Below are 9,189 nucleotides of genomic sequence, written 5' to 3' on the forward strand. Positions count from 1 at the left end.
AGGAGGAGCTGCGTGTCCTAAGGTGCCATGCCCGGGTGCGGGCGCCTGGGCTGCCACCAGGGTCCCACCGCGGCAGCTGAGACCCCCGGCTGTCCTGCTCCAGACTACTTTTGGGGTTCCTGGGTTGGCACTCAGCAGACACCCCGGGGACTGTGCCCAGGCTGTGACCTCCACCTGGTGGAGATCTAGCCTTGTCTGCCTGGCGTCTGTGCCTGGACCATCTCTCTGATGCTGTGTTTCTGGGTCTCTGTCTCCTGTCACCTTCTCTGCCCGTGTCTCACTGTCACACAGACAAGCACAACTCCCCACTCTGCCTCCCGGTCCCTTTTGTCTCTCCCCCACCCCACTCTGGATCTCCCCACTCCCCCAAGTTCTCAATGGGGCCCCTCACTCTGCAGACAGAAAGAGACAAGCCATGGGCCTGGGTGGTCACCGCCTGTAGGGTGTGGGGGCAGGTCCAGGCTGTGTCCAGTTCTGACCCACTGAGTGGGTGGCACCGTGGACGCCCACTGCCCCTCTGGAGCCCTGGTGTCCGCATGGGACATAAGCGCCCACACCCATGGGGTCGTGCTTGTGCTTCCGCTCCGATGAGCGGTGAGAAAGAACAGCTGTGGACTGAGCACCCCAGGACGAAGCAAGGACGGAGCTGGCCCGCGCCTGAGCACAGGGTCTCCCCCGAGAGTAACTCACAGCCGGGGATTCAGCAGGCCACCAGGAGGTGGGCTGCGTGGCAGCAAGCAGAGAAGAGAGGCCAGGGAAGTCGCTGGCAGAGATGAGGGCTGCTTGCTGGGTGCTCTGAGCCAGCTTGGGCTGGACGGAGGCCAGGCGGTGGCCATCAGCCTTCCGAGGTCCGGAGCTCCGGCGGGCGCCGCTGAGTCCTTCAGCAGCGCAGGTACTTGTGGATGCCTGCGGCCGGGGCCGGGGCAGCTGGAGGAGGCCCGATCCTTTGATGCCCGAGGAGACTGGAAGCGCCTAAACTTGGCTCTGCTGGGAGAATAAACGGTGCCTCATTAAGCAGTAAAGTCATCCAGGTGCCTGTTCCGGCTGATAGCGGCAACCCTTGACATGTTGCCAGCCCTGGAGCCGGGGCCAAAGTTCCCACTACTTGGGAGCCCTAATAATTAACCCGCGGGCCTCGGAGGGAGAGAGGGGAGACGTGACTCTTCTGTGGAGGGACGAGTGGGAGCAGGGAGGGCCGGTTTCAGGCTGGACATGGCTGCGCCCTGGCTGGGATTTCAGCTGCCGCTGCAGTGGCCTCTTCCCGCCCGTGTCTGGCCTGGATCCGGCGCCAGAGGCTGCGGCCAATGTCCCAGGAGTATGTGTGCGCACATGTGGGGGTGCTGGGGTGGCACAGGAGGGGCGCAGAGGGCAGTGGTGAGCGCTGTGAGAAATCGGAGGCCACAGGCTGGGGCTGCTCGCCGGGTTGGCCAGCATTTGGGTGCCCTCTGTGGCCTCCTTGTCACTGGCCAGCAGACGTTTATTGAGCACCTACTGTGAGCCAGGCCCCTTGACTGCCAGATGAGCCACGTCAGTGGTTGAGAGTGTCCCGGCTCTTAGATTTTTGAGGCTCCCTGTGCATTAGAAATCAAAGCAGCAGCAGAACCAGGCCCTACAATTTAGTTTAAATGGTGATGGCTCGAGACTGGCTGCACTGAAGAGTAAAAACGCAGCGTCACTAGCTCGTGCGCTTAGGCAGTTCACAAGTAGTGACAGCGTTTAAAAGGAAGGTGAATTCAAGGCGGGGGTGTCACAGTGAGGCAGTTGGGCAGCGTTCACTGAGCACTTCCATAACATCCTACGAGGCTGAAAGTGGCCCTGATTCCAGATGGGAAAACCGAGGCATGGAGACGCTAAGTAACCTGGCCGAGGTCACACCGCCGGAAAAGCGACTGCTGCAGTGTGAGGGGTTTGGAAATGCCACCCCGGGCCGTCCCTGTGGTCTCTGCCTCCACTTCACCCTCATTCCAGATGTGGGTGCCCCTAAGGCCCCCAGAGCCCTCGGAAAGTAAGTTTAGCCCCCACCCCAAACCACCCCCCACTCCTTAATCTCTGTTTCTGGTGGCAGTGGGGGTGGGCAGTGCGGCCTGACTGCTGGGCACTGTCCAGGCTGCTGTCCCTTCCCTCCGTGGGCTCCGGTGCCTGGAGACGCCGGCCCAACCCCTTAACCTCACCCCTCCGTCCCCAACCACCCCAGGCCGGGTTTAACTCCTCCCGTGCCAAATCTCTGCTCACAGACCCTCTTTTCACTCATTCAACAATTCTGGATCATCCACTCCCCTGTGGGCGCCAGGAGCTCGGACAGAGTCCTGGAACCAGGCAACAGGGAACTTGCTCTCCTCTGCCAGTGGCTCCTCGGGGAGAGAGCATAGGGGAGAGGGCAGAGACTCTTGTCAGGGGCAGGGTGAGGGGGTGGCTGTGCCTGGAGCAGGCCAGGAGGGGCAGGCGAGGCTGTCTGGGAAGAAGGTTCTGGAGGAGAGGCCTGAGGGCCAGTGTGTGGAGCCGCAGGTGAAAGTGGGGCACCCGGGGAGGGGTGGGTGCAAAGACCCAGCGGGTGGGTTGGCATCTCCTCTGCCCTGGGCAGAGGAAGGTGCTGATGTGCAGGGGAGCGGGGAGAGATCAGCGTAGACCGTCCCGAGAGAAAAGCTGGTGGCCTGGATGGGGAGGTGTCGATTCCGGTGCGCGTGTGGATGTGTTTACTGGAATTCCGTACGAGATGATTGCAGATGCGCTGTAGTGACGGGAAATAATCCGGAGTTCCCTGTACGCTGGGCCCAGTTTTCCCCAGGCGCAGCATTTTGCAGAACCGCGATCCCAGCCGCAGGAAGCTGACACTGATCCGATCCACAGATCTCGTCAGATCTCCCTGGGGGTGTGGGGGGGGTTGGGGAGTCTGTCCAACTGTCTCTTCTTAGGTTCCTCTCTGCCATCACCTCTCACCACCTCCCCCCTCCCCCCCGGCAACCACTCATCTGCCCTCCATTTCTCAAATTTTGCTATTTCAAAAATGTTCTATAAATGGAATCACGCGGCATGTGAGCTTCGGGGATTGGCTTTTCTCGCTCAGCGCAGCTCCCCGGAGAGTCAGCCAGGTTGCCGTGTGAATCCGGAGTCCATCTGGACGCAGGTGGAGCCACAGCTGGAGACGCGCGTGGGCCCCGGGGCCGGGGGTGCCCAGCGAGGAGCCGGTGGCTTCAGTCCGGGGGCTGCACGGGCAGCGGGGGACGGAGGCATCCGGGTCCAGGCCGCGCCTGTGTTGATGAAGCCTCTGGTGGACCAGGTGCTGTGCCAAGTCCTGGGGGGTGGGGGGCTCCTGGGGCGGGGTGGGGGGCAGGAGCAGCGAAGGTCCCTGCGGGCAGGGGGAGAGGCCCGGACCGGGGGTGGAGGGCGGCTGTTTTCTCTCTCCCTTGGTGTCCACCCCCTTCGAGCTCCTCTCGTCCCACTGCCCGCCGTGCCCGCCTCATCTCCCCGTTCCTGTTCCCCCTTCTCAGATGTGACTTCCCAGACCTTGGAAATCCATCCCTTTTCGCCCCAGAGGGCCTTAATGGGTAAAATGTCCAAATCAGACACGGGCACGCACAGAGGACGGCAGGCTCTTTGGGGCAGGCCCAGGGCGACGGGAAGGCCGAGGCCGAGGGGTGGCGCGGAGTCAGGCCCCCAGGCCAGTGAGCAGGTACAGCCTGGGCCACCCGGGGGATGGGCAGGCCTGGGCCCAGATTTGGGCCACAGACCCGTGTCCAAGGGCAGGGAGAATTGAAAAGAGGCCCCTGAGGCCGTCTGGAGGCCTGGGATGGGGAAGCCGGGGCACAGGGCACAGTCGGGCCTCCCCCCTCCACCCCAACAGGCGGTGGCTGCAGGCCCGGGAGGCCTTTCTCCAGGCGGGCACGTGTCCTCCGAGCAGCTGCTGCCTGGGGGGACGCCTGTGTGGGGCCCAGTGGCTGGTTACTTAATGGCTAGCAACAACCCAAGTTAAGGATCCCCACACACTGGTCGACTGCGTCTGTGCTTGCTGCTGTGTGCCAGAGCTGGTTGGTGCCATTGTTAACATTCTCTTGTGGTGCCAACCCAGGCCAGCGAAACCTCCTAGGTCGCCTCAGGAGCAGGAATGTGCAGCTCTCAGGGCACAGGGCCAGAGTGGCTGTGCCGTCACCCGCTGTTGGTGTGTAACCCCGGCCACTAACCTGGAGATGGGGTGCTAGTGCTGAACACCTGGGCACCACTAAGCGGCCGAGGGGTGGGGGCGAAGTGGTTTGACCCGAGACCGCTGAGCTGCGAGCCGGCCCCTGGGCGCGGGCACCTGCCTCGCTCGCCGGGGTCGACTCTTCCTACAGCGGCTCTTTGCCAAGCGTGGGTCACCCTCCTCCAGCCAAATCCCTCCTTGGGGGTCCCCCAGATTCCACCGTGTTCCTGTCCCTGCCCTCTATTCCAGGACACTTTCTCAGCCAGGAGCGCTGGCCCTGCTGCCCATAGAGTTGTTCACAGCAGGACCCGCCCGCATCGTCCTGCAGCAGCCCGCCCGCCTGGGGTGCGCTGCGTGGCTTGGACGTTATAGCACATGCTCAGTTCAAAAGATGCATGAGCATGTCCGGGATTGCTGTCGGGGCCACACGGCCCTGCAGGCAGGCTGGCCCAGTGCAGACCGGTCAGGGTGCCAGGAGAGGCCTGTCAGGCACGGGCACGTGTGCCACGGTGGCGAGAGGCCCTCTCCCCACACTGCTGTCACGCGACTCCCCCAGAGGGCTGTCCTGCCTTTCCCCCAAACAGGTGTGAGTCTGGTTTAGTAGCCAGTGTCTTGGCAGACTTTCTGGGGGCTCCTCCTCTGCTGTTTCCATGTTAACGCTCTTCCTCCAGCTAAAAGCAGAATCCATGGAGATCCAGGAACCTTCTAGAGATGCTGCCCAGGGTCAGCATCTCCTATTTGGAGATCACACCAGCATATCCCCTGGGGCTAGCGTCCCCTGGGCAGGACTGCTTTTCTGGGCACCCCAGTCCTGCCCCCCTATCCCTGGGGCCTCAGCAGCCTCTTGCCACCAGCTGCTCTGGTCACTGGGCTGGCAGGAATCCTGCTGGGAAGGGGGACTGTGCCTTGTGGCAGGCACGGCGAGGCTGTGGGCAGGACTGGGCACGCAGGGGCTGCTTATTGAGAACTGGGAGGGGCTGTGTTGAGGCTGTCAGAACATTCTGGAAGACTTGGGGCCCCTTGGAGCAGACACAGACAGTGCAGGCCAGAGAGCCAGGCATGGCCTGAAGTGCAGAAAGCCCTGAGCCAGGACCCTGGAGGAGGAGGTTCTGAGCCAGACGTGGCTGAGCTTGCCCCCCGCCCAGCTCAGCCTCACCAGGCACGGGACGGCCCACGGCCCGCCTCCCCTCCCGCCCCACAGAGCGGCGCCATGAGAGGGCTGTGCTCACAGGGTGGCAGGCCCCTGAGAAGACCGTGGCCTCAGGCCAGCAGTTCCTGCCTTTTGGGGGACCTGGTGTCTTGGGGCTGGAGCCTCCTGCACCCAGATCCTCGACAGCCCCGTGGGGGTGACGTGAGCCTGGAGCCCTGCAGGCTCACTCGCCGCAGGACTTGGCAGGTCGGCAGAAGAGTGAGTCAGGCCGGGCGGGATGGAGGCCGACTGGGCAGCACTCGTCCTGTCTCAGGCCAGCTCTTGGTACCCGCAGGGCCGTGCGGCTGCGTGGCCACACAGCTCTGCCGTCTCAGAGAAACAGGACGTCGGTGTCAGCGTGAGCCGTCCCGGGCCGCCCGGGTTGCAGAGGCCCACCTTGACATGCCCCGCGCCAAGCCAGTTGTGTGTGCTCCAGAGGGGAACCAGGGTGGGCTGCCAGACAGACACCCCAGGGCCCCCCGAGGGAAGGCAGGTGCTGAGGGACACCCGGGGTCTGCAGGGGGGCCGCCCCGCCCGGCCCCAGGCTCCCTGCATCCCGACTGGGTGCGGAGGCCGCGCGGCCTGGTTCCAACCCAGCCCTGCCAGTGCCCAGCTGGGTGATCTTGGAGGAGAACCTCAAGTTTCCTCTCCTGCCAGGGAGGTGAAGGACACCGCGGCTGCGGGGTCGAGTGCGCCGTGCGCCTTCGCGTCGTCACGAGTTCTTGGAAACTTGAAACGAGACAGCGGAGAGCGAGGGCGGCCCTGGAGGGATGGCGTTTTGCTCCGCGCTGGCTGGGATTGTTTTCCTTATGGACGTAATGAAACGACGTGGTTCGGGGGACCCGGGTCCCTGGTTGTGTGGCCAGCCCAAGAGGCTGCAGACGGCTGTCTCTTCTGTTTTCTTTCCAAATATGTTTTTTATTTAATTTTTTAAAAAGATTTATTTATTTATGCATACAAGAGCTGGGGCACTGGCCAGAGGTGTGGGGGGTGAGAGGATTCACCAGAGACAGAGTGGGGAGCAGAACAGGCAGACTGACTGAAATACACTGCAGAGGGGAGCAGCGGGCGAGGCAGGAGAGGTCTGCCGTGCCGTGGGGGTAGCTCCGCGGCTGGCAGGGGATTGAACTCCTGCTGCAGCGGCTGCGGGTTGCTTCATAGTGCGGTGCTTCACCGCTTGCGCCATCAGGGAGGCCCCCAAATATGTTTTTTAAATTGTAGAATTAGCCCCACGTTGCTGTGACAGCAGCTCCTGTGCCTTGTCTGACCGTGGAGGCGCGTGGCCGCCCGGGGCTGCTCTTAGCAGTGTCCAGGGGGCACCCGACGCACTCGCTGTCCGCTGCGTCCTTCCCTGCTCGGGTGGCATGCCAGCCTCCCCAGCGCCTGCGTCTCAGACGGCTTCTGGGCCTTTGCTGGGGTTTGATGACCTTGGCGGGAACTGGGGGGGCGCTGCGTGTAGAACCCACAGTTAGGGCTGATCTGGCGCTTTCCTGGTGGCTGGCCCGGGCCCAGAGGCTGGGCAGGAGGCGCCCTCCCCACGCCCGGCCCAGGGACCTGCTGTCAGCGGGCGTGTCCCCGGGGGTGTCGACCTTCACCGCGCGGTCGAGGTCATGTTTGCCAGGTTTGTCCGCGGGCGCTAACCTTCCCCTCCTGTCTGCCCTCGGCTCTCGGCAGCAAGTCACCAGGCGCAGCCCCCGCGCGAGGGGCGGGCAGCTCAGCCCTGGAGGGGGCCGCGCGGACACAGCTTACTCGGAATCCTTGTGGACCTTTCGGAATTATTTCAGGATTGGCGCCTCTCCGCGCCATCGGCCCTCAGGGCGGCAGCCTCTGCTTTGTGGAGGGCGGTTCCCTGGCAGTACCTGAACAACCTGGGCTCGGTCCCTGGTTCTGCCCGTTCACTCTGTGCGACCCGGGGCGACTCCCCGTGGAGAATGAGGACAGCTCGGATCCTGAGGCCGTGCTGACCGCCCCGGGTGCCGGCCCCGCCTGGGCCCGGCAGGGGCTCTCTTGGCTCCCGGGGCTCCCCAGCACACGGGCCCCGCGATGGCAACCCCGCGGTCTCGCTCACAACCAGGCCCTCGGCGCACAGCGTGGGATGTGGGAGACAGATGGAAGCTCGCCCCGAGCCTTGGCCTCCCCCCTTTGCTGTGGGGTGATGGTCACAGTGTCCCTGTGGGGTAAGGATGCCCGCAGCGTGGCGAGGGGCAGGTGGAGGTGCTGGGCTTCGGGGAAGCTGCTGGAACCATGGAGTTCCATGTTCTTACTGAGACAGCAGGCCGGGCCAGAGCTGGGTCTCAGCCAGATGGGAAAATGGGGGGCCATGAGATGGGGCAGTCCAGGGAACTTGAGGGACGGTGGTGAGAGGGACCCCAGGTCCTTAAGGCTCCCCCTCCCTTCTCAGTCACAGCCATTGGGAATCACCTGAAGGCTTGGGGACACCCCCTGGCCAGGCCACACCCTAACCCCGAAGTATTAGACTCTTGGGCGTCCCCGGAGGGTCCACGTGCAGCCAGGCTTGGGAAGCGCCGGTGCAGGCAGCCTGCTGTGGGACTGTCTGTGGCTCGCAGAGCCCCCGAAAGGGAGCCTGGAGAGCGCTGCGCAGTGAGACTCTTCCCTTGCGGATCTCCCTGCAGCAACACCGCGGAAATAAGTCAACGCTGCTTAAAATGGTTTGATGTTTGAAAAAGTAACACAGGCGGTCGCAGCCCCGGCAATGCAGGGGGGCACAGCGGGAGGCCATCTGGTGGCCACTGCTCCTCCCAGCGCCCGCCACGCCCTGGCCCTCGGGGTGCTGCTGAGCCACGTGGGGGGGGGGGCTTGCCTCAGGGGCCGGACGCTGCTCCCCGAGGTAGCAGGAGGCGCACGCTCCCCTCGCCCAGGCTTCTCCATCATTCTCCATGGGAACCCGGCTCTGCTGCTGTTCCCGGGAGGGGGAGGATGTGGCCCAGCTCATGGTCTGACTCTACCCGTGGGGCCGCTTTGGCTGTGCCAGGCAGCGCCACCAGAGAGCCTCGCGCCCTCGCCCCCCACTGAGACTCTCCCTGTGGGATATACACCCCCTGATAGAGCCCCTCGTCTTGTCATTCCAGAAACCGTCTACACCAGCACGCCCCACATTCGAGCTGCCCACCTTGTACAGGACCGAGGACTACTTCCCCGTGGACGCCGGCGAGGCGCGCCCCGAACGCCTGCCCGCCAAGGCTCCGGCCTGTGAGCTCCGGGCTGCTGCAGGGGGCCTGGAAAGCAGAACTCCGTGGACAAGGCAGCTTGGGCTTTTCCATTTTTTTGGGCTTCGCATGAGACCACGGGGATGGAGCAGTTGAACCCACACGTGGGAACTGGAGGGGGCTCCTGCGCCGCGGGCTCCCCGCTGTGTCTGGGGTCAGGTGGTCTGGGGCCTCAGATCGCCCTTGCTCTCTGTGAAGGGCTTTGCTGGAATCCTGGGGGTCACTCAGTGCCACCCAGTGGCAGGGCCCAGGCCCCTTGGCATCAATTGGGCTGTGGACCCCAGGGCCTGCTGCCCTGCCAGCCCCCCTAATAAAGGTGTCGAGAGGTGGCCCGTTGTCTGCGTGTGAGAACAGTGGGCTGGTCGGTTTCTCCTGACTCTGGGTCTCGGCCAGGGAGGGTGCTGCCCTGCTTGGCACCAGAGCCTCAGAATCTGCTCTTGTTAGAGCCCCCACCGGCAGGGTGGGGGGGCCCAGCTCTGGCCTTTAGACTCCCAGTGAGAAGGCAAAGGTCACAACGGTTTCCAGGACCGTCGACGGTGCATTGGCCTTGTCTCTTCTCAGGCACGTGACTCTCCTGCTACTGCCTGCTCCCTCCA

General features: G+C 63.9%; 1 protein-coding gene across 1 annotated transcript in view; it reads left to right on the top strand.

Moving 5' to 3' along the window:
- BCAS4 (breast carcinoma amplified sequence 4) overlaps window positions 1-8,936 on the top strand; it is a 42,048-nt gene extending 33,112 nt beyond the window's left edge. The window contains exon 5 of the mRNA XM_037500358.2: window positions 8,456-8,936. Coding sequence (XP_037356255.1) covers window positions 8,456-8,689 — 234 coding nt within the window. The 3' untranslated portion in view covers window positions 8,690-8,936. The remainder of the gene's footprint in view (window positions 1-8,455) is intronic.
- Window positions 8,937-9,189: the final 253 nt, after the last annotated feature.

The sequence above is a fragment of the Talpa occidentalis genome, unplaced genomic scaffold (assembly GCF_014898055.3).
Source record: "Talpa occidentalis isolate TD23 unplaced genomic scaffold, MPIMG_talOcc4v2.1 talOcc4.10, whole genome shotgun sequence".
Classification (NCBI taxonomy): domain Eukaryota; kingdom Metazoa; phylum Chordata; class Mammalia; order Eulipotyphla; family Talpidae; genus Talpa; species Talpa occidentalis.